Below are 25,027 nucleotides of genomic sequence, written 5' to 3'. Positions count from 1 at the left end.
AATGTCTGCTATCTATATTAACCTATAAAATACTAGAAATTAAACTTGTGATATCCTTTAGTTCAAAATCTAGATAGAATAAACTTGTTTAAAGGATACTTTCTGCTGTAAGCCTGGTATAGAAAATTTACAGACTAAGGACTATATAAGAACGGCCATACTGGGTCAGACCAATGGTCCATTTAGCCCAGTATCCTGCCTTATGACCATGGCCAACGCCAGGTGCTTCAGAGGGAATGAACAGAATGGGCAATCATCAAAGATCCATCCCATGTCATCCATTCCGAGCTTCTGGCAAACAAAGGCTAGGGACACTCAGAACATGGTGTTCCATCCCTGCCCATCTTGCCTAACAGCCATTGATGGACCTATCCTCCAGGAACTTATCTAGTTCTTTTTTGACTCCTGTTATAGTTTTGGCCTTCACAACATCCCCTGGCAAAGAGTTCCACAGTTCTTATTTTCTTATGGATCCAAGGAAAGATCCTTCATCTCTGCACTGTTTAGATTCTAACAGGGCAGAATAACTGAACGAGAACATGGATTGTTGTTCCAGGAAGTCTGTGTGTTTCAAACTCTTATGCTCACTCTGTTCCTTCCTCTGCCACTTAACTTCCCTGCTGCCTACCATGCAAGTAAAACAAATCTCATCCACTTCTTGGTCTCATCATTTCAACCTATTAGGCATTAAAGACTGGGTTTTAAAAGGCTTCTTCTTTCTGTTTGAATGCCACTTTTAATGACTGAATTATATTAGGAAGAGGCCCAGCAATAGGAGTCTCATTTCTAGTGCAGGCGGCCTGTGGGTGGTGATAAAAGAACCTGAGTTCTAAAGGCTTCTCCCTGCTTTCTTCACACATACACTGTGAGTCAGAAAGAGTGCATTAAGGTACTCATTATGACCTTTACAAACAGGTTACTAAACCATGATCATTTGTATTTTGAATAGCAATACAGAATAGCAATACAGAACACAAAGTACTCACAGAAACATATTCAGGGATAGAAAGCTCATCTTCAGGGAGAGATTTCAGTTTTTCATAATAATCTTCTGTCAATTCCAAATCACGCAAGCTGCGACGGATATCTCCGGCTCGCTCCCTTAACTGATGATTTGTTTCTTCTAGTTGTTTTTGCCTCATTAAAATGGTTTCCATTTCCTGTTTCATTAGCTCTTGATGTTTTCTACGTAAATGTATCAGAAAATTATGATAAACATGTCTAAAGTATCAATAAATCCTCACAATACTTGAGCTAGGCAAATAATTATTATCCTAATTTTCAGATGAGAACAAGAGTTCACAATTAATTTAATCCTACCAAAAAAACCCCCAAAAAAACACTTTGCTAACTAGAATTTGTCTACATTACCTCGCTTTCAGCGACATGGCTGTGCCACCACAGCCGTTCTGCTAAAAGGCACGCAGTGTAGCTGCCGTTTGTCAGCAGGAGAAATCTCTCCTAATGATAAAAAGACTTCCACTCCCCATGAGCAGCAGCAGCTGCTCTGTCGGCAGGAAAAAGCACTGTTCACATTGGCACTTTTCATCAGTAAAACTTTTGTCATTTGGGAAGGAGGGTGTTAAATACCCCTGAACGACAAAAGTTTTGCCAACGAAGTTCCAGTACAGACAAAGCCTAAGACAACTCTAGTTAAAGCAACATTAACACCCAAACAACTTCAATTCACACCTTATCATCCAAATATAATCACACTCACAGAGACAACCTCCACAACAGACTGCGTCTCACTTCCAACATACAGCCATCATAATGCACTCATCAAGGTTCTTAGAAATCACACTCAAACAAGGAACTTTAACTCCGACCTCCACAAATGTTAATATGCTACTAATAGACTTTTTAAAATGTTACTACCTAAAGTTAGGTAGGTTGATCATGAGTGATGAAGGCATATACAGCATTGTAAACTGGTTGAATCCCTTAACTGCTCACTTCCAAACATCTGAACATTGAAAGAGTTTGTTTATGTTTTTGTAGATCCACAATTGTTGTAAAGAAAGCCTACTTCTTTTGTATACTGGTTGAACTCCACTGAAAAACACTTTCAATCTAAACTGTTCTTTCAGGAAGGGTTTTATTTGGGGGTGGGAGGAAAGAGGGGGAACTACCCTGTTTTGTTTTTTAAACAAGCACCCAAAAAGTTTTAATTGGGTTGGTGTACAAGGTTTCAGGATAAATCTTGATCCAATATATTTTTTGAGGTTCACCAAAGCAGGCCTAGTCCACAAAAGGGATATGTTCTGAAGAAAGATAAGCATAAGTTATTGATGGGCAGAATAGAAAGGTAGTAGACAGAGGAGGGTAGAAGAAAGTCACTCAGCTGTTTTAGGTCTCTGGCCCTAATAATTTGTACAGTACATAGCACTTTTTCATCTGTACAGATACCAGAGCACTTGACAAAAGTTAGATAAGCATAAGATGGCACAACTAAGCACACAATTGGAAGACATTTTTCCAAGAGCCACTGTGCTCTTAAGTCTGAGACCAGTTCTGCCACAAATTACTCCTGCGGATTCTGCACTACTGCACACGTGCATAATTAATGAGCTCTGCAGATTTCAAATTTTTTGCACCAACAAAAGCTTCTGCCAAAATGTTGCTGCAGTTCCACTTTTCACCCACCAGAGGGCCTGTGGCGATAGAACAAAGTGGCAGCTCACAGCCAGATAAGGAAGAGAAAGCCTGCCTTCTTCACAGAGCCTGTGGCCAGGTCAGGAAATGGGTTATGGGGACGCGGGGGTGTCAGACAGGGGCACATAAGGGCTAGTGGGGGAGGGCAGACTGGAGCATGGGCAGAATGGGAGTGGAGGCACAAGGCCACAGGGGGGAGGGAGGTGCAGACACACATGGGGACTGGGGGAGGGGGTGCAGGGCTACATAGGGCTGGGTGAGGGCACAGAGACACATGGGGACACGGGCAGATGTGCCTGACTGAATGGGAGAGGCTAGGGATCAGCCAGGGTATGCATGGGAAAAGCTTCCTAACAATCCCTCCCCACCCCCACAAAAAACCTGTTCCATACTTCTCTCACCCATACCCAACAACCCTCCAAGTTCACACCCAGGTTCCTTCCCAGCAATCTACTTCCCTCTCCCTCGGCTCCTCTGTTACCCTTGACTTCCCCAAGCCTTTTCACTGTTTCTGAGGGGTGAGAAAATATGATTCTGTATTCTAGTTTAAATTAATTATTACTCAAGAGTTCTCTATTAATATGCCTAGTAAGGAATCTATTTGTCAAAAAACATTTCCTGAATCGTTTTTGTTTTCTGTTTTGTTACATACATACTTGCTGACAGATATTTTGAAGTAAATGACCAAAAACAATTGAGACTGGTGTGATTATATTGTGTTATTTTGACAAATAAAATATGCAGAATTTTAAAATATTGTGTGCAAATTTTTTAATTTTTTTTGGCACAGAATTCCACCAGGAGTATCAAATCTTCTACAGAAAGAGACTTGCAGAAACTCACAACTTCTCTGTGCTTGAGTTTATGTATCTCCTGCTGTGTTGCGAGACTTCACTAAATAAGATACCACACTTCACAATCCTTCTTAAGACCAGTCAGTAGAAGTGAGAACAGAACTCCTTAATGAGGTATTTTGTCAACAGCACATTACCAAATCTAGCTTTAGGTTCTAGACAATTGTAATGTTTCAGAAGACTCAAGTCAAAATCAATATTTACCCAAACACTAGAAGCACTTCTGCTCAATTAAGGCTCTTTCAGGGCCAAATGAGAGTTTTCTAAACTGTCATTCCCTCCCATCTCCCCAAGCCATTCAGGATATAGACTTATCAAAAAAGAGTTGTAAATGTATTATTTTTTAAGTGGGGAAAGTATTACTCCTAATCGAGCCCTTTATTCACAAAACAGCAGAGATTCTTACTTATATTAAAGTTTCAAGTACAATTTAGGTTCAGTCAGGGCTAGTAGTGAAAGTTTCAGCAAGTTACAGTTAGCAGTTTTAAGTGAAGGTTTAGAATGGAAAGTTTATACAACCTATAATAAAGCTGCTCTTCCAGTAACCTACATCCCGTCATGTTTTATTTCCTACCACTGCATTTAGATCAATAGTACATATTAATGCTGAAGTTGATTTGTTTATTCTCGTACCTGGCATCTTCTTGCTGTAATGCCAGCTGGTTGTCTAGTCGTAAAGATAACAGCTGCTTCTGGTGGATTGTATCATTAAGCTTCTCTTCTAGCTCTTCAATCTAAAAGCAATTAAAGATAAAAGAGAAAAATGACTTACCTTGCTAACTTCTCCTGAAACATTTTCTGACAAAAGTAATACCCTATACTACCTTCCACTAAAAAAGTTAAGAAAAATAGCAGAGGTCTGAATTAGTCAGGAGACTGCTATTTTGATTGTTTTAAGAAAACCCAAAAATGTTCTAGACACCTGCCAAAAGAAATAAAGAAATTATACCTGTCCCAAAGTACCTACAAAGTAAAGCTCCAATTCTATAACTGGATTCACAAAGGCCGAGGCATCCGCTTGCTCAGATTCGATTGCAGGATTTGGCCTAAATTCAACTTACAGACAAGTGCAAGTTATAAACAGATATCAACAGAAGAGACTGAGCCCTGGTTTACGCTTATGTAGGTATAACTACAGTTGCTCAGGGATGTGGAAAATCCACACCCTTGAGTGATGCAGCTATACTGACGAAACTCTCTTCATAGACAGGGCTTCTCTCATCGACACACCTACTGTCTCACGGAAAGGTGGAGAAGCTCTCCCATCAGCATAGGTAGCATCTTCATTAACTGCTACAGTGGCACACTTGTACAAGTGCAGCTGCACCGCTGTAAGTGTAGACAAGGTCTAGGATAAAGGTAACAATAATAAAACTATACACTACTGTAGTAAGACATTATTGCACTTCCCCCTACCTAAGCTTCCCTCCCCATACTTCTTGTAAATGAGATGGGACAAGATATAGAATCTCTCGCTTCGAAGTCAGTCCACATTTCCACAGACAAACTTTCCCATTTGACCACCACTCAAAAGTCTACAATTCAGTGTTTCTCAACCTTTTCAGGCTGGTGATCCCTTAACTCCCTTACATTTTTTAGTCTTCTGTAGTAAATGCATGTGATAGCCCTCTGTAGTGTGTGTCTGTGTGTTTTGAGAGGCTGACAAAGAATTCTTGACTTTGAATGGTAAGAGTGCCTGGGCACTAGTATTTTCTTTGGTTTAGACTTGTAAAAAGCACAAGACTAAAGTAAAAAGAAAAGGAGTACTTGTGGCACCTTAGAGACTAACAAATGTATTTGAGCATAAGCTTTCGTGAGCTACAGCTCACTTCATCAGATGCATCCGATGAAGTGAGCTGTATCTCACGAAAGCTTATGCTCAAATACATTTGTTAGTCTCTAAGGTGCCACAAGTACTCCTTTTCTTTTTGCGGATATAGACTAACATGGCTGCTACTCTGAAAAAAGACTAAAAGTATTGTCACAAGAATTCCTAAGTTCTAACCCCAGCTCTGTTTGTACTAAAGATATATCCTCGGGAAGTCAAATAATTCCTTCATGTCTCAATTTTCCCATCTTTTACCTTCTGTAAAAAACAGGGAAGATATTTTGGTACCTACCCTACAGGAATATTATGGAAAATTGAAGTCTGTACAGTACTCTTGTCATAAATATAAAGGGAAGGGTAAACACCTTTAAATCCCTCTTGGCCAGAGGAAAAACCCTTTCACCTGTAAAGGGTTAAGAAGCTAAGATAACCTCGCTGGTACCTGACCAAAATGACCAATGAGGAGACAAGATACTTTCAAAGCTGGAGGGGGGGGACAAAGGGTTCTCTCTGTGTGTGTGTTGCTTTTGCCCAGAGCAGGAATGCAGGTCAGAACTCCTGTAAAGAGTTAATAAGCAATCTAGTTAGATATACGTTAGATTCGGTTTTGTTTAAATGGCTGATAAAATAAGTTGTGCTGAACGGAATGTATATTCCTGCTTTTGTGTCTTTTTGTAACTTAAGGTTTTGCCTAGAGGGATTCTCTGTGTTTTGAATCTGATCACCCTGTAAGGTATTTACCATCCTGATTTTACAGAGGTAATTCTTTTACTTTTTCTTTCATTAAAATTCTCTTATAAGAACCTGATTGCTTTTTCATTGTTCTTAAGATCCAAGGGTTTGGGTCTGTGTTCACCTATGCAAATTGGTGAGGATTTTTAGCAAGCCTTCCCAAGGAAAGGGGGTGTAGGGCTTGGGGGGGATTTGGGGGGAAAGAGGTTTCCAAGTAGGCTCTTTCCCTGTTATTTTTGTTAGACACTTGGTGGTGGCAGTAGTAAGATCCAGGGACAAAAGGTAAAATAGTTTGTACCCTGGGGAAGTTTTAACCTAAGATGGTAAAAATAAGCTTAGGGGGTTTTTCATGCAGGTCCCCACATCTGTACCCTAGAATTCAGAGTGGGGAAGGAACCTTGACAACTCTGAAAGTGCTAAAAAGTATTAAGTCAAGAATGAAAGTGAACTCATAGGCCTAGAAATTTCCACAGGGCTGAAGCACATTGCATAAGAAAGCTCACATTTTCACCTCTGTACCTTTCACCTGATTTCAGTTAGAGCAACTGAAGTTGACTTGTATATTGAAGTTATTCAAGAACCGTGAATGAGGTAGTATATAAAGTACTTTTCTAGACTTAAGCAGTTGTTGTGGAATAGGGCACACATATACACAATCACATACTTCCTTACTTTGGTCAGATATTCCACTTTCAAGTTGTCAATCATTAAGTTTTTCTGAGATAACTCTATTTTCAGCAATTGTAGATTATGAAGCAATTCCTTCCGCTCAATCAGTTGCCTAGTGATTTTGGTGGTACCTTCTCTCTCTTCAGAAGAGGAAATGTCATCTGTTGGTACTGTAGTCTCTAAACTAATATCTTCAGACTCCAGGGAGCTGGAGATATTTGCTTTCTTGGTTTCCTTGGAGCCCTTCCGTGACATTTTTCTTTCTATTTGAAGAGGTTTTTATGGTTATGATTTGATCTGAGCACCCTGTAGAGTGAAATGCAGAAGTCAGAACAATTAAGAGAAAAGGTATTAAAAGATTATGAAAAACTATTAACCAACACTTTAGATTTCCTGCTCAATGTTTGGCCTATCCTTTCACCTGTAAGAGATGTTTGTAGGATGCTGTAAAATAAAATCTTTCCCCAGAACTCTGTTTCTGGGGCTTTCTACCTTCCACAACAGCAATGGCCTTCTCTCCAGAAGGACATTCTAGGCTCATCATTACCAATGGGTGGTGTCACCAGTGCTAGAATGAGCTACATATGGATTGTCACAGTGGGATTTCACCTTGCTCAGTCTCAGCATAGTGCCTGACCCCCTCATTAATCACATGCTTTGCACTGCCTATGCAGCATTGCAAAAAGACACCATGGGTTTTTGGTTCAGTCTCTCCCACATTTCTCTCATTCAATCTCCCTCTTTCCCAGAGGCATGGAACATAATATATGGCAGAGATCCAAATGAGGGACATACTTATTATTCATGCAGCAAACTTAAATGACATGGGAAAGATTCCTTAAGCTTCCATACATAACTTTCTAATCCATATCAGTTCTTATACCATCCTCTCTAACATACTATCTGAATGCCTCCCAGTCGTGCCTGAAGCAAACTGACCACACATCTATCGAATGTGTTTTGTTCTCTCTCTCAGCCTCTCCCCAGAAGATAACTGTGCATCCCATACAATGTTTTGGGTTTTTTTATTTGTTTGTTTGTTTGTTTTTGGGGGGGGGGGTCATAACACTTGACCCTGTGTTTATGTTAGGAAAGGAAGGTCAAAGAATGGTGCCTTGCACCTGCAGTGGGGATGCTCCAGTCGGACCCTTACTTTAGTCTTCCTTGCATCCACAAAGCCGAGCTCGCTCTCCGCCACAGCCCGTGCCCTGCCCCTTCATCCCTAATGAACAGCCTGTTTAAACACAGAAGTGGGGAGTACCAAGCCACCATCCCTCAGACTGAGGGGCGGTGGAGAGGCCTGACCACGGGGGCAGGGTCACAGCAGGAGGGCTGGAAGTCGCCCTAGGGCAGGAGTGGCTCCTGGTCCCAATGAACACCAGTGGAGCCCGGCCTGCGCCATCCCGCACCCCACTCGGGCTTCCCTCCTGAATGACCCCGGGCACATCGCCTGCCGGCCCCGAGCCGCCCAAAGGCCTGCGCGCAGCGAGGGGCTGGCGTGTTTGAACGTGTTATTTCATATCTGCGTATAGCCCCGCACGAACCATTACCGGGGCGAGCGGCAAAACGAGGCTGCCCCGTGAGAGCCGCCGGGGCGGATCCCCGCGGCGCAGGCCGGTACGTTTCGGGAGGCGACCCTCACTGCAGCCCTGCCCCGTGCACTGCCCGGCTAGGCGGGAGAGGCCCCTGCAGCCGGACTCACCTCCGGCAACTCCCGACCAACAGCTCAGGCTTCACCCCGGAAAGGGCGGGGCTGTTAGCTGCCGTCACCAAGACAACAGCACTCGCGCTAAAACCAAAGAACGAAGGGAGCAGCGCCAACCGACCCGCTCTAGTCGCAATGCATGCTGGGACCCGCAATCCCCTTCCATCCCAACGGCCCAAACAGCACAGCGGGCATCCGAAGTGTTTCCGGCGCGGGCCGCAGTGCATGCTGGGAGCTGTAGTCTCCGGTTCCGCCTGCCGTTCCGGTTCCGGCAGGGTCGAGTTGCTTGCCGGGAGCCTCTCGCCTGGTGCTGGTTCTTCCCTGGGGTACTGGCCGGCGCTACTGCGGGCAGGATGTTGACCTCGCGCACGTTCCTGAAGCGGACGCGGGCGGGTGCGGTGATGAAAGTGGTGCGCGAGCACTACCTGCGCGAGGACATCGCGTGCGGGGCGGCCGCCTGTGAGCAGTGCGGGCAGCAGCCCGGGGAGCCCCGCCTCGAGGCCCAGCCCGGCGGTGCCGCCAGCAGCCTCTGCCCCGCCCCGCACTACTTGCTGCCGGACACCAACGTCCTGCTGCACCAGGTACCAACCCCCGCCCACTCCCGAGGGTGAGGGAGCTGTGCGCGTGGGGCTTGGGACTCACGCAGGAGTCAGCATTGTTCTGTGCGGCGTAGCCGTAGCCGTGTGGGTCCCGGGATATTGGAGACAGGATCCCTCACCCGTCTTCTCTCAGGATTCGCTGGTCAGGCCTCCAGCAATCCGAGATCCGGTCAAACGTCAGGAGGCTTAAACCTCATAAATGCGGTTTTCTCTTTGTCGGCCTGGCAGTGTCTGCTTTGCCGTGCTTTCTGGCCGCGGTTTCAAGCATTTCCCCACAGCCCCGGGGATATCAACCTCCTCTTTCTGAAATCTGAGCCCAGCTTCCCTTGTAATCGCTTGTCTCCAGGAGCTGGGACTTAAAGAAAAACACCAAATGTTGTGAGACATGCAATCAAATCAAGAGAGTGGCAGCACCAGCGCCATCGCTTTTGGGATTCCCTGTCCTTCGGGCCAATGCTCAATTTGGCTTCCTTGATGATACTGTTGGGGGGTCAGGGCTGAAGTGAATCTTCTCTCTCTACCTAATCAAATTCATGGCTGACAGCTTTTGAAAATCCCATCCAAGGTCTCCCGGCAGGGTATGGGGACAGCTCCTTAGGGGGCTAGAATTTCCACCGTCTGCTCCCCAGCCGCCAGGGTGAGGCAGGTCTGGGCATCTCATCATTCATTTTATCTTCTGGCAATCATGTGTCAGGATCAGGTAAACAATTCCACTGAATGCATCTGATGAAGTGAGCTATAGCTCATGAAAGCTTATGCTCAAATAAATGGGTTAGTCTCTAAGGTGCCACAAGTACTCCTTTTCTTTTTGCGAATACAGACTAACACGGCTCCTACTCTGAAACTTGAATCTCTGTTATGAGTTATAAATAAACAATAACTTGGATTCCTTTTTGTTTCACAGATTGATATACTTGAAGATCCTGTTATTACAAATGTAATTGTGCTTCAGACAGTTTTACAAGAAGTGAGGAAACGGAGTGCACCAGTGTACAAGCGAATTAGAGATGTGATTGCCAGTCCTGAAAAACATTTCTATTCCTTCACTAATGAACATCATCGGTAAGGTATAGCTTAGGGTACAGCAAACTTCAGAATGTACCACATAGGTAACCGGGAGACAACTGACATTTTTGCTGTAATGATGATGACAATATGACAACTGCAGTTGTAGTAAAATTCAAGTGCTTTGAAGTTTCATCAACAGACATGAAATGATGCACTTTTAGGGTGGCTAGTTGTGAGACAATTGCAGGTGCTTGAAAAGGAATATGCCTGAAAGTCAAATGCCTTCAGACACTTCAAAATACATTTACCTCAAAATATCCACATGCACTGGAAAATGATTTTGCATTCAGAAAAAATATCTTTTTAATTTAGGAACTAATGAAGCTAACGGTTTGCATGCATTTGTTGTCAATAATTACATGAATTGGTCTCTTGGCAATTGGATTGGTCCCTTAGTCTGGTTTACTGTGTGAAAAGCTTCATGCATGATTCTCCTGTGTTATAGTTGCTTTTGTTTTACTGGAGATAGGGTGTAGCTACCTGCCCCAAACCACTTTCACCTGCTGCTCTGACTCACTTCTGCACCTATCCCAAACCTAAATTTTTCAGTACTGTTGCAAAAGACACATGATTTAAAATGTATTAGCAACTTGAACCAGAATTTAATTTCTTTGCTATTTTTTCTTAATCACAAGCATGTATTGGTTTGTTGGTGTGGAAATTGCTGCTGGAACAGATCTCTGGTCTGTCTAGTAGTATCCTATCTCCAGCAGTGGCTTTTAGTAGATTTCTCAAAGGAAGGCAAACCTTCACTCTACCACACACACTAATGCATCTGGACAATTGTGCATTGTTAAATCATTAGAGAACTTGTGAAGGCCTACTTTGGTGGTTTGCTAATGCCAGGAAGTAGGCAAGATTTGTAACTCTTGTGTTGTTGTTGATGTGTTCTGTTAAATAGTTACCACATTTCACTCTTGTGGTGATCACTTTGCACATTAGTGAAATGCAAACTGCACAAGTGAACATCATGATATCAGTCTGGATAAAAGACAATATATTAACTTAAATTGTCATTAGCCTCAGTCATCTAGGGTTTGATCCAAAACTCATTGAAATCAGTAGATAGACACTCTCTTTGACTTCAGTAGGCTTTGGATCAGGCCCCTAACTTTTCTGAAGGCTTGTCTACACTACAAAATTAAGTTGACTTAAGTCCACTTACAGCCACCGCAGTAATTGAAGTGGTGATTCATGTCCACTCTTGCTTCTCATGTCTGTAGTGCGCGTCCTCACCAGAAGTGGGGCATTGTGAGACACTGACACTGGAGCCCAGCAGCCCTGGGCTGACAGCCTCAGCTGTAATCATGGGGCTCACAGCCCCCCGCAACTGTCAGCTGGGCACTGGGCTCATAGCTGCAGCCCCCCAGCCCCTGTGCTGACAGCTGGAGCTGTCAGCCAGGCACTGGGCTCACAACTGTGATCCTACCTCACAGCCCAGGGACTGACACAGCTGTGAACCCACACAGGGCTCAGTTTCACAGCAGGGAACTATTAGCAATGAAATTGACATTCTTGTCAGGTTCACGGCTGCTATTATTTCACTTTTCAGCTTTGGCTGTCAGCCGGTGGGGGCTCTATGAGCCCCCGTACCAGGTCTGACAGCCCAAGCTGTCAGCGCCATGTGGGGCTCATTGCTGGAATCCCCGGGCTACAGGGCTGACAACCGGAGCCAAAATGTGAAATAGTAGCAGCTGTGAACCTGACAAGAATGTCTGTTTCATTGCTGGTAGGTTCCCAGCTGTGAAACTGAGCCTTTCAGGCTCACAGCTGGGGCTGTTGCTGCGGGGGGGGGGAGTCCAGCTGCCAGGGCTGACAGCCAGAAGCACAGCTGCCACCTTCCAGTGAGGGATTGGGGTGTGGGGGAGAAGAGCCCAAGCCCGAGCAGTGGCTTAGGTTCTGCTCTCCTTCCCTCTCCACCCCCAGATCCCTCACCAGGAGGCAGTAGTGGGGCTCTGGGTCTCAGTGCTGGGGGGATGACTCTGCTGTCAGCCCGGCTTGGGGTTGACAGCCAACAGCTGATGTAAATAATGCAGCATCTACACAGAGGCTGTGTTGCCCTAACTACGTTGATATATGCACTGCGCCTCTCATGAAGGTGGAGTTATTATGTTGAAGGGAACATTGACTTCATTGGAAGCAGCATTCTAACGTAGACACTGACATAGTTAGGTCAACATAAACTGTCTTATGTCAACCTAACTCTGTAGAGTAGACCAAGCCTGAATCTTACTAAGTAACTTGACTCAATAATGTAGTGTTGAGTTCCATACCTCACATTTAAAAGATACAAATAAAAGGAAGTAATGATGTATGCCATCGTCTTCTCATGCTATAAAAAATGGCTAATGGTAGTGCCAAACATAATGAGAGTGTATAAATCATTTTGTATTATGGTAGTACCCAGAGGGCCCTGGGCAAGTTGGGGACCCTGTTGTGCTAGGCACTGTACAAGCACATAGTAGGAGATAGTCCTTGCCCTGAGGTGTGACCAACAAAAGTTGGGACAAGAGAATATTATTCCCATGCAGAGGAAGAGATATATTAAACAACTTTATCCAGGGACACACAAAAGATTCAGCAGACCTGGGAACTGAACCCAGATCTTCTGACTACCGGTCCATTTCCCAAACTGCAAGACCATCTTTCCTCTGACCATCCCCTTTCATTCCAAAGTAAATACTTCTATTATTTTTAATATCTTGTAGAACTCACCCCTAATATCTCTTAAGTTTTATTTTCCTTCAAGCTCTTTTCTATTTCTGTTGTGTGGGTTTATTTTTTAAATGAGGTGACTGAAACACTGAATACATACATATTGAGCCAGTAGCCTCATCTAGACATCCACAGAGACAACAGTCTCTCTTAGGGAAGGTTTACTGGGGTTGTTTGTTTGGTCAACAGACCTAGTGGTTTAGGTCTCTTTCAGTTGAGTGTGTCCTGGACCCCTGAATGGGTCTCAGCTAGGTCGACTTCCTTGATGGTAACACCTAGTCCGGCCCAGCCTATGGCTTGGGGAGGGGAATCTGGGAGGGAAGCAGACCTGGGCCGCCTTGCTCCACGAGATCCCAGCCCAGGGCCCTGAAAGTGTAAGAGCCTGGAGTGGCCTAAGTTTGGCCCACCTCCTAATCACCTTCTCCTGAGCCACTTCCTACCACACCTGATGTCTCCATTTGGGGCATGTCTGCTGTTAAGTAAATCTCATTGGCTTTAAACCCACAATCTAGGGGCCAATGCAGGTAACTCTCTGGTGTTCCTGCACACAGTTCTCCCTCCTTTGTTATTGTTGAAGGTAAAGGGGTAGGGGCTGCGTTTTCTACTGCTGAAGAGCAGTACTTCTCTCTTTCCTCACCCGTGCTCGAGCTTTCTTTATACTGGTCCTTTCCCCAGGACCATGCTAGGCATTGCCTGAGGGCAAAGTTTTCCTGCCCCAGTACTGCTCCAGCCCTTCCCTCTTTCTCAGACTTGGTGTGGGGTCTGTAAACTCCATCACAGGAAATAACTAATTTGGATTTGTTGGTGCATGCAAGTAACTTCTATTATTGTTTCTGTAGTGCATTATGTTTGTCCTTGTGTTGCTCAGTTAATGAAATTCATTAAGTCCCTCTGGAGTGTCTCACATCCTCCCTAATCTTGAATAATTTCTGTGTTGGAAATAGAATTTTCTCACTATTTTTCCTTATTCCCCTAACTTTTAGATTGTTGTTGGATATATTTAAACATAAGTAGCATCACACTTTTAACCTTGCTTTAGGATTTTCTGTTGGTTTCAGAGAAACTTATATAGAACAAGAGCAAGGAGAAACTGCTAATGACCGCAACGATAAAGCCATCCGAGTAGCAGCAAAATGGTATGATGAACACTTGAAGAAAATAAACAATGAGGAGACCATCCAAGTTATTTTACTAACAAATGACAGAAATAATAAAGAGAAGGCTGTGGAAGAGGGGTTAACTGCTTATACATGTAAGTTTGATATGAAGTATTTGACTTATTGTTGACATGTAAAAATCTCCTAGTGTCTTCATACTTATCTTGTAAATAAATAATCTTCTGCCTGTGTTTTTATAGGTGAAGAGTATATAAAGAGCTTGATAGCTAATCCTGATCTTGTAGATCGGCTTGCTTGTGTATCTGATGAAGGGGTATGTTTTCTTTTATTTATTTTGTTCCAGCTCTTCAAAAGAAATATAAATGGTTTGCAATATGGTGATACTGGTCTTTATGTGCATTCTTAACTTATCAAAGTTTCGTGACCATATTGTTTTGCTGCTGCTGGAGAAATGAAACGCTGCTCAGAATGCACTGTTTATGCAGTTATTAGAAAACTGTTACAAGTTACATGCAGAAGTCACAGTTACGGTAGATAGCTCCTCATTCAGTGTCGGGTGAAAACAATATCAATTGAACCAAAAATGTAGATCCATAGCCAGAATAACTGGAGTAAACAAACATTGCCTAAAACTGGATTGTGGACCAGTTAGCTCTTTGGTTGTTCCTGTTATTTTAGAGCTCACATTAATTTAATATTTTTCATGAGTGTTTTCTGTCAATTTTTATTTAATATGATTTACTTGTATAAACAATTTAGGTATTTCAAATACCTACATACTCATATAATTACCAATGATTTAATATGGGACAAAATATTTTCTGATTTACTAAATATATTAGAGTTGATGTGGTTCCAAGGCTCTCACTTTGCTCAATATTTCTCTTAAAGTTGTGGTTTTAGTAAATGCTTTAAATCACTCTAATTTGGTTGTGATTTTAAAGGTTTAGGATTTGGCAGGGGGTGAGAGGTTACATGGAACATTGAGAAATATTGTCTTGGGAACGGTTTTTCCCTCATACAAACTTGATGCTGTCCTGATAACCTCTGAATTAAATATAAATGCACTTGATATCCACACAGTATATGGCTATGGTGTGCAGCTGCAGGCAGAAGAAAAGAACTCCCAGTATGTGATGCTTCCAGGGTCCTTGTACTGCTGTGAAACCTTTTGAGACAGTAATCCACTTCCTGTTAGCAGTAGCCTGCACATTTTATATACTCTTATTGCTACCTAAACAAATGGTTATACCTCTGATTTTTGCATTGAAGTTCGGTAGGCTGAATTTGATGTCAGTGAGCTTAGTTTTAGAATAGTTATGAATGCAATGAATCAACTACAATTTTAACTTTTTTAACAGAAAGAAATAGAAAGTGGAAGGATAATTTTTTCAGAGCATCTTCCCCTTAGCAAATTACAGCAAGGCATAAAATCTGGAATCTACTTTCAAGGAACCTTCAGAGCCAACAGAGATAATTATCTTGAAGCTACAGTATGGATTCATGGAGATACTGAAGAGAACAAAGAAGTGAGTTTTTTGCATTCGATTTCATGTTTTGAAAAACATCCAGTGTGTTTTTATGAATAACTTATGGGTTTCTAAGGATTTATGTAGATGAGCCACATGACCTCTTACTGTTTTGAAATGTTGCTATAATGTCCCTTTGCTTAATGAAGGCCCTTTCTCTTAGTTTTACATTACTTCTACATTAGTTACCTATATGTGATCTATGTCATGTCATCCCAGTTGTCTTTAACTCAGGTTTTCCACCAAGATCTTGGTTTTTATAGCACTGTCCGCTTCTTTTTTGTGAGCAGTGTGCATTTTATTGTGGCCATTTTTTTCCCCCTCCAGTTTTCTCTGTCACAGCTCTGACTCTTTGTTACTCGAAGTGAGAAGATTCTCTATTGACCAATATACAAGTCCACTTTTTAAGACCAAGGAAATATGTCTGGAGTACATTCAAGTATATATTTTTGCTCATCTGCTTGAGCACTTATTGAAGTTAGTAATCTGGGAATGTAATGTCGTAAAATCTCATTCTGTGGGCAAGTTGGTGATGGAAAGGTAGGGAAGGTCTCATTTGATTTGTTTAAAAAAAATCTACAAAATCATAATTTCAGTCGTGTCACCCTCTGCGTCGTAGGGAGGACTTGCTGCTTTCTTTCAGCTCCAGGTCTTCCAATTTGTGGAAACTTTGATAATACAATGTCTTTGAAAATGGGTCAAGTTGGGTATCATTTGAAAGTCCGGTCTTTCACAAACACAGTGATACCAAACACGACAAACCTAGAACAATTGTGTAAATATATAGTTGAGAACATTTTTAAAAATCAAATTTTTTTTAGTTTAACACAGGGATGCATTGCTTACATAAGAAGGACTTTGATCTTTGATAATCCTGGGGGAATTAGCCCTGACATGTAGGACTGAAAACGTTAATTCATCAAGTCATCATCAGAGTCATCTCCTTCTAGACAAATTGCCGCTCTTGCATATCTCCGTACAAGGCACGCTGTTAGCCAAACCTTTGCAGGGTGTTGAGTATCTAGTCTGTTCATACAAGCATTTGATTACCTGAAGGATTGATTTGGGCATGCATGGTATTTTATATATCACTGGTGTGTGATAAATCCTTCCTCCAAGACCCATTCGTGCCCAGGAGGGGAGGGTAGTTTTTGGATGTGCTTGATCATCCACAGAACCATTCCATTGCTTGATGATTTGCCCTGTTGATACCAGATATAAATGCATCCCTTGTTGGTGGCAATTTTTTCCATTTGTCTGCTTCTTGGAAAGCATCCACCAACAGAGCTCTGCAAGTGTAATAATGTTGGTCTTCAAACGGTAAACTCAGCATATAAACATGTCCAGTGCATTTATTACCTTATCAGTGACTGTCTCAGCTGTTGTGAGTACCTTCAGAGTAAGGAGAGAGTCATCAGAGGTTGAATAAAATGCCTCCCATTAAGATAATTTGGTCATTCCAGCCAGCCTTCCAGTAGTATCACATCCGGAAACCTGGCATTGTAGCAACTTTTAATGGTCCAAGTGATAGGAATGCATCTCAGAGGGATATACAATAATTCTGTTCCACAACAACAGTCACAGAAACAGAATCTTGCAGAAATCTTGGGTGTAATGTCTCTCAGAGAGCGCTAGAACATCTGTGTCTTGTGCAAAAATCCAGAGTTTAGTAGCACCTCTCTCTCTGGCATTGAGCACATACAAGATAACTTTAGTGTCAGCCGCCGTATGGGAGCTACCAAGAAACTCCTCTGAACTGGGTGATGTTAGGGAGCTTTATTGCTTCATCCACTTACTTCCCTGGTCCTTCTCGCATGAACAGAGAGCAACAATACCCGAAGTCCAAAGGTGCAAACAATTTGATGTTTATTGGGGTGAACTTCCAGCAAGCATGATTCCAGTTTCCTTCCTTAGTGTCCCCCTTCCCAGCTCTGACACCACAGAGCCTTACACCTGTGTCCCTCTTCCCATTCCTGCCCTTAGTCAAACATGATTCCGATTTCCGCACCCCTGTTCCCATTTTCCCCTTTAGCAAAACATGATTCCAGTTTCCCCATTCCCTCTTCCCATTTCCCGACACACCCACCCACTTCCTGATTGACTGCAGACTATATAGTAAAACTTGAGTTCTGCTTAGCTATACTTTAACCAGTCATTTTCCTGAAATTTAACGAACCAATCCTAACATATTGTAACATGATTATGTAACCAATTATATCCCACCACCTTAATTAGTTTACATCCAGCAAAATTAATTATACAGCAGACAGGAACAATCAGAGAACCAGACAGAGATTATCCAGACCAACAATAGCAAAGTGGGAACTATAATGACAAAACAATACAGAAGTGAGGATTTCACATCCCAGCTATTGATAAGTGAGTTCTTGCCAGACAGGATGCTATCAAACTAAGTTTCCTTTTACGTTTTCTAGGCACTTCCCTTTCTCTGGAGGCGATAGGCATTATCAGGACAGGATTGTATTCCTAACAGCCCAATAACACCTTATTTCAATGTGACTGGTTTGGAATGTGAGGATGTGACCATTCACTTCCCAGCTTATGGCTGCCTCTGTTGCTTAGCCAAAGGCCTTAGCCTAAGAACAGAACATCAGACTGTCACAGTAAGAGAACGCTCTTACACCGGCAGACAGTGATTTTGATTCTTTCTTTTATACCTCTATAACTAGCCAAGTGATAAGAATACACCTAAATTCTTAGAGTATAGGCCTTTACAGGCAGGCCTGAATATCTGTATCCTAACAGGTGAGGCAGCAGCTTCATTACACCATGTAACAAGGACAATTCTTTTCAGCATGCAAAGAATTGCTCAATGTTTTTCCTGCAAGGTATACAGTTAACTCGTACAAGTATGAGATAGTAGTTTCTTCATCACGACATGGGAGATGTTTGTGGAGTCAGTGGTTTTGTATTGGATGTGTGCAATACCATAGAGTCTCTTCTTGTAATATTTTTAATTGATTCCTCTGCATACATGTGAAACATGAGGTGGTGTGTTCTATATCTGTAATTAGATTTTACCAACCCAGTAACAGATGTGAACTCCAGGATCACTGTTACAGTTTTACCATTGACTCACAGACTCTCCAGTCTATCTGGCCACTCAGGCAAGCTGGACATAGTGACAAATGGTCAGTTACACCAACAGTCACAAAATATTCAGGTTTCTTCCGGTCCCAAGAGACCACTCACTTACCCCAGATCAGTTGATACCCTAGACCTTATACCAAGGAGCACTTCTGTAGCCAGTCCTGTAATAAGCTATCTAAAGGTTTATTAACCTTTATTAGGAAAAAGAAATGCTTTATTTTACAGAGTACAGCAAGCAAACATACTCACATTGAGTTACCATCTGTGATTCCTAAAGATGACCGAGATGTGGTAATAATCTGTCTGTTCAAAATGTCTTTCAGGTCAACCCTGGGGAGCTCTGCTTTAGTTTAGTGTCTTTGACCCTGTGAGAGTTCAAACAACAAAGAGAGATGAATAGTTTTCTTTTGACCCTGTTTTATTTTTTACTTTTGGCTTTCCAGTCCATGAGAGGAGCTCTCTTGCATGTAGCATTTCTAAGGTGTGATGAGGCCATTCACAGTCCTTTGTATAGTGATGTCCCATAATGATCTATTTAATTTGGATAGATGTCCTTAATGGGTGGGAGGGACAATTCCCCACTTGTGTTCACAAGTTCAGAGCAAACATTTTCAAGGTCATAAAACAAAACTTACATATTTCCTTATAGCATGGGATACAGACCTTACAAGTGAGATTAACGCATGTAGCAACTTACAAACATTTCATAGTCTAAACAGTAAATACAGTCTTATAATAATAATTAATAATACTTATTATTACAAATATGCTGATTTGGTTTGCAGCTATGAGTCTTAGCTAATGCCTACAGTTTTGGTCAGAACTGGCACTTGGTTTACCAGTGTCACAAGGGAAACGTATGAAAGGTCACATTTGTGCTTTATTAAAGTTTCTTATACATTTAAGATAAATTTTAAATCAGTTGAAACAAAGATTAACAATAAAAGGAGATAACTCTTGGATTTTCCAAATTCAATCTGGGTTAAAATGTGAGGTTAGTGAGAGTGAGAATACTAGGAAAGTATTTTTAGTACTGAAAGAGACCTGGGATGGAAAAAATAGTTATTGCTAACTCTTAATGACTGTGTAAGCTCTTTGGGACAGGGACTGCTGCTTCTATTGTACGTGTGTACTGTGCCTAACACAATAGGGCCTCTGCGGGACTACTGTAAAATTTTGTAATTTTAATATCTAAAACATTGTTTTCTTAAACAGATAATTATACAAGGGCTTAAAAATTTAAACCGAGCAGTTCATGAAGATCTAGTAGCTGTGGAACTGTTGGCAAAAGACCAGTGGGTTGCACCATCCTCTGTGGTTTTGCAAGATGAGGGTCAAAATGAAGATGATGATGAAAACGAAGAAGAAAAAGAAAATACTGTATGATATAAATGACAGGTTTCTGATTCAGTCCTATTTGTGCTCCTGTGTTGTCTCCTTTCTTCTCGTTGCTTGGCAACCTGGAGAAAGATCTATTTCAGCTCTTGAAAGATAAGTTCAATAGGTCTAGTTAAAAATTTCCAAAATTTATAGTTTTGACAAAATGGATAAAATTTTATAACGATACCCATTTTTTTTTCATCCAGTTCTAGTGGTGAGAGATGTGAAATCAGGAATGCCAGTGTAGCCAGGTCATAGCTGGATACAGACTTTCTTACCTCTCACTCTCTTCTCCATGTGATTTGTATAAAATTTCCTTCAAAACTAGATGTATCCTCCAGTTTACCTGCTGCTCTTATTTTTTATTTTATTTTTATGGGGATGATAATTTATTGAGAACTTAACTTTTTATGCCTAGACCAAGAAAGTAAAGATAACATTGATGATACGTGTACTTAGCAGCAGCTTAAGGGGGTGTCAATAAAATACCTTACAAAAACGCTGGTTATTTAAAACAAAAACCCCACAACAACCAGGAAATTCACATGTAAAGTTAAATTTCACATCTTTTCAAATATTTATATTTCTTTTAAATACATAGAAAAGATGCCTACGCTGTTTAAACACTGCCTTTCGTAATTTCTGAGAAAAATCAGAAACTTTACCATCCTTTTATTTTTGATTACAAATAACAATTTGTTACAGATTTCTTCTTATTAGGGACCACAAAAACTTGGATGCCTTAATCTTAATTACACAATTGTCCTGCTAACTCCTGCCTTTATTATAGACATACAGATGTACTAAATGTGCACAGATATGTAAAAAAGATGCACTGTACAAGTTTCTAATTAGAAAAATAGCATACTGGGGGAGAACAGTCCCTGCTCATAAATGGTCCTGCTCCTGGAATGTATGGAAGGTCTCACGTGATTACCTTCTGATTCCATGTACGAGCCAGTTATTAGACACGGAGCTAGGTCCAGATTACAGCTCTTGCATGAAAAGAGCAAAGGTTAAATGTGATGACAGACCATTAGCCTTCAGTGGGGTCATGTATATAAGGAACCATTTATAAAACATTCTATGGTACGTATTTGTGATACTCCATTCACAAAAAGAGACAGGAAGATAGTATTTCTGTAGGGGTAGAGTTCAGATACAGTGGGCACCTTAATTTCCATATAGTCAAATGCCTGTTACATTAACTTTGAATTTCCTGGCTTTTAAATTGTTGTCTTAAAATAAGCACATAGCTTCCTCCTTCCCCATTCACATCCCCGAGTAATGAGACTCTTTTGTTAAGAGGTTTACAGAACAGCAAGGGTGGAGGAGAGTTGAGGGATTGTGTGAACAGCAGAACAAGAAAGCATTCCTCTTACACACACAGATTTGAGGTCATTGGGGATAATCAGCTGAACATGAGCTCCCAGTTCGACCTTGTGGCCAAAAGAGCTAATGTGATGCTGGGATGCATAAACAGGGTAATTTCAAGTAGGAGCAGAGAAGTTATTTTACATCTGTATTTATCACTGGTGTGACGACTGCTGGAATACTGTGTCTGGTTGTGGTGTCCACAATTCAAGAAGCATGTTGATAAATTAGAGTTCAGAGAAGAGCTATGAGAATGATTAAAGGATTATAAAACCTGCCTTATGGTGATACACTGATCTCTTTCAGTCTACTTACCTTAACAAAGAGACGATTAAGGGGTGACTTGATCAGTTATAAGTACATACATGGGGAACAAATATTCAGTAATGGGCTCTTTATCTAGCAGAGAAAGGTATACCTGATCCAAATGCTGGAAGATGAAAATAGACAAATTCAGACTGGAAATAAGGCGTACATTTTTAACAGCAAGAACAATTTAAGCATTGGAACAATTTACCAAGGGTCAGGGTGGAGTCTCCATCACTGACCAATTTTTAAATCAAGATTGGATGTTTTTCAAAAAGATCTCTAGGGTTATTTTGGGGGCAGTTCTGGGGCCGTTGTATGCAGGAAGTCAGACTGAATGATCACGTCATCCCTTCTGGCCTTGGAATCTATGAACCCTTTTTGCAAATTTTTTTTCTCCACTGTGGTGTTCTTATGTAATATATCTGTACATTTAGGGTTAAAACCAGTTTAATCTAAATCAAAGCAGCTGATATCACACCTTGCAGACATTAAAAGTGGTGTAAAGGATATGGGAGGATGGGAGAGTCATGGTCCTATTTATGATGTCATAATATACTTTATGACCATTACAGTGGCAGATAAAATTGTGTCCTTAAAGCATGAGTTAGATTATTTACTATATTAGCTATGTTTAAAATAATGAACTCAAATACTGTTTGTGTTTAAATCCTAGCTAAAGTCATCTGTAAGCAAGAATATGTTGAGACCATCAGGAAGAGTAGTAGGTATTATAAAAAGAAATTGGAGACCATTTTGTGGCATGCTTTCCAAATCACAGATAAAAGAGGTAAGCAAATATTCTGTTTGTTGTAAATGTTTTTTTCTTTTTTTTTTAAAAAAAAAGGGGGGATGGGAAAAGTTATTTCTCCTCCTTTTCTATTTCAACAGGCCAGACGGCATTTGTTTACACCGGCTGATCGCAGAATCCCTCGAATTCGAATAGAAACCAGACAATCTTCTGCATTAGAGGGACAAAGAATTATTGTTGCTATTGATGGTTGGCCCAGAAATTCCAGATATCCTAATGTAAGTTTTAAAATAAAAATTTCATTATTATATATCTGAGGATAGTAATTTTTAATATAATGATCAGAACTATTAGTAGTATTAAGCTAGGTGACTTAAAACTTTCTTGTGTTACATGTTTTGAGTACCTTTAGCAATGCTGAGGAAGTTCCCAAAATAATGATATGATTGAATAACATTTGAGGTCACAGCTCTCAAACTTGAGCATCTAAAGTGGCCCCACTTTTTTTTTTCTTCAGAGGTGCTGAGCATCCATAGCTGCTGCTTACTCTCAGCTCTTGTATTTAGGCTTTGAAAGTCTGGTCCTAAAGTTCTGAAATTAAATATTTCTGAACTGATTCTGGTGTTTTTACTTATATAGGCCAGGGAATGCTGTGTTTTCCTTTTCCTGTACATTATTGCATACACTGACAGTACTCAAAAATAATAAACAGGGCTCGAAGTTAACCTCTGTGAAGCACATTATGAGACTTCGAAGTGAAAGAAGAACTTTATATTTCTAACAATCTGGGAAATCAAATCAGTGTCAAAAGAGTATTATAATCTGAAATGTGGAGAGAGTATAACTGTGGAGAGAGTACCATCTCTCTCAAGGAGGGCATTGTGGCTCCAAAGGGGGAAATAAGGAGTGGGTAAAATCTTGGAACTTAAATATCTTTGGCTAGAACAGTTCTCAAGGAATGTGTGCGCCACAAAAAAACAATGGACCTCCAAGATGAGGAAGTAGCTAAGGGGAGAGTGTACTGTATAGTTTAGCTCAATAACCGCTTAAGAGACTGTAATGTTAAGTATTTGATTGTCAAACAGCCCTGTGTCAAGATGCTGCTTAAATATCTCTCTCTCGTTTCTTAGGGTCACTTTGTAAAGAATTTAGGAACTGCTGGAGATAAAGAGACTGAGACAGAAGTTCTGCTTCTTGAACATGATGTTCCCCATCAGGCTTTCTCCCAGGCTGTTCTTAGCTTCTTACCAAAAATGCCATGGAGCATTACAGAAGAGGTAAATTAAAAACACATGTAACAGAGTGGCTGCCACTTGAGCACCCCCTTGTAGCACTCTACCTCTGCTTCTCCTTTTCAGGGCTCCATTCAGTCTTGTGAGCTCCATACAGTCTTTCTCTCTGTTTAGTAATACCTCTCCTTAGGGACAGGTTTTATTGGCATATGGTTCAAAATAAACACACGCACAAAAAAAATCTACCCCCTGCCCGAAGCTGGGCACAGCTCCTCCTCTCTGAGGTACTGTCTCAAAATGCCCCTAGTGTCATAGGCTTTTCCCTGCTTTAGTAAGCCATTCTCAGCCCCTCCTGGGGTTGACCCTTGATCTCAGGGTCTTTGCTGTAGGACCCTTTCTCACTCTCTGCAGTCTTTGTACTGTTTCTTCTTTTATTAGGGCCCAGGTGCTTTCCCTTAAGCCCAGTTCAGACCAGGTAGCCAGTCATAGAGTGCGCTGGACCATGCTCCCTCTTAAAGGGGCCAGTCGCTCTATGACAACACTAGTTTTAACTGAGCTCAAGGACTACCGCAACTCCTCCTTCAAAACCAGACACAAAATTTCTCTGTCTTGTTGCAAAGGGATCTCAGAGAATAAAGATGGGAGGGGAAGAACTTTTCCAAACTTGCCATCTCTTGGGATGAGAATTTTTAAATGTTATTTCTACTTGGCTCCTTTCTTCGTTCCACCAGCAAGAGTTATGCTGAATTAGATTTCTTCAACCGCTCTCCCAAATCTTCAAAGTATATTCAATACAAAACCAACTAGTTAACTTCCTGTTTATTGAATTCCAAGTGCATTTCCTCCAATGTTATAACCTAAATGTGGGAAATGACTATTTTAGGATGTATAAAATAATCACTTGTAATCAAGGCTCTCTACAAACATTAACTGACCCTTGTAATAACCTCTGTGAGGTAGGTGGGTAGTATCCTCATTTTACATTCATTACACATATTCATTTGCAACTTTTTTTTTAAACTGGAAAACTGAGACAGAGAGTTTATATGATTTCTCCTAAACCACAAAATTTTCCATGAACTCCAAGTCAGCATGAGCTGTGCAAAGGATCAGGAGCCAAGAACTACTGACTCTGACACTCAGAAGGACTGAGTGTCAGAACCGCTATTGCTTAGCTCCTGATCATTTACTAACTCCATGCTGACTCAGCTCATGAAAAGCTTGTGTCTTTTTTCTTCTGTTTGCCAGTAAATAGCAAATGCTTTAAACATTTCTCTCATAGTTTTTCTGTCCATCACTGTAGTCCTGTACACTTTGACCTAACTGTATACAAGGGAGAAGCTCTTCTGTTACTGAAAGTTGATGTGACTTGTGCTCCTAACTCACTTAGGTGCTTTTGAA

At 41.4% G+C, this 25,027-nt stretch overlaps 3 protein-coding genes across 12 annotated transcripts in view; 1 reads left to right on the top strand and 2 right to left on the bottom strand.

The window, feature by feature from the left end:
- Positions 1 to 8,540, bottom strand: part of PIBF1 (progesterone immunomodulatory binding factor 1) — a 171,834-nt gene extending 163,294 nt beyond the window's left edge. For 3 of the 7 annotated variants that reach the window (XM_073346575.1, XM_073346595.2, XM_073346604.2), the window contains exons 1-4: positions 8,441 to 8,540; positions 6,742 to 7,044; positions 4,143 to 4,243; positions 987 to 1,185 (exon numbers count right to left, since the gene is read on the bottom strand). In XM_073346575.1, the coding sequence (XP_073202676.1) occupies positions 987 to 1,185; positions 4,143 to 4,243; positions 6,742 to 6,993 (552 nt within the window). In that variant the 5' untranslated portion in view covers positions 6,994 to 7,044; positions 8,441 to 8,540. The other 4 variants (XM_073346585.1, XM_073346613.1, XM_073346622.2 and 1 more) reach the window with 4 other exon arrangements.
- A 150-nt stretch (positions 8,541 to 8,690) lies between these two features.
- DIS3 (DIS3 exosome endoribonuclease and 3'-5' exoribonuclease) overlaps positions 8,691 to 25,027 on the top strand; it is a 32,875-nt gene continuing 16,538 nt past the window's right edge. Inside the window, exons 1-9 of one of the 4 annotated variants that reach the window (XM_073346564.2) lie at positions 8,691 to 9,024; positions 9,947 to 10,104; positions 13,884 to 14,077; positions 14,183 to 14,256; positions 15,305 to 15,472; positions 19,799 to 19,963; positions 22,320 to 22,433; positions 22,535 to 22,672; positions 23,525 to 23,671. In XM_073346564.2, the coding sequence (XP_073202665.1) occupies positions 8,797 to 9,024; positions 9,947 to 10,104; positions 13,884 to 14,077; positions 14,183 to 14,256; positions 15,305 to 15,472; positions 19,799 to 19,963; positions 22,320 to 22,433; positions 22,535 to 22,672; positions 23,525 to 23,671 (1,386 nt within the window). In that variant the 5' untranslated portion in view covers positions 8,691 to 8,796. Of the gene's footprint in view, positions 9,025 to 9,946; positions 10,105 to 13,864; positions 14,078 to 14,182; positions 14,257 to 15,304; positions 15,473 to 19,798; positions 19,964 to 22,319; positions 22,434 to 22,534; positions 22,673 to 23,524; positions 23,672 to 25,027 lie in introns of those variants that run through there. The other 3 variants (XM_073346540.2, XM_073346548.2, XM_073346556.1) reach the window with 3 other exon arrangements.
- Positions 18,865 to 25,027, bottom strand: part of BORA (BORA aurora kinase A activator) — an 80,324-nt gene continuing 74,161 nt past the window's right edge. Inside the window, exon 12 of the mRNA XM_078853302.1 lies at positions 18,865 to 18,948. Coding sequence (XP_078709428.1) covers positions 18,934 to 18,948 — 15 coding nt within the window. The 3' untranslated portion in view covers positions 18,865 to 18,933. The remainder of the gene's footprint in view (positions 18,949 to 25,027) is intronic.

This window comes from Lepidochelys kempii, chromosome 1 (assembly GCF_965140285.1).
Source record: "Lepidochelys kempii isolate rLepKem1 chromosome 1, rLepKem1.hap1, whole genome shotgun sequence".
NCBI lineage: Eukaryota > Metazoa > Chordata > Testudines > Cheloniidae > Lepidochelys > Lepidochelys kempii.
Note: the sequence above shows the minus strand (reverse complement) of the source record. Positions and strands in the feature narration are given on the sequence as shown.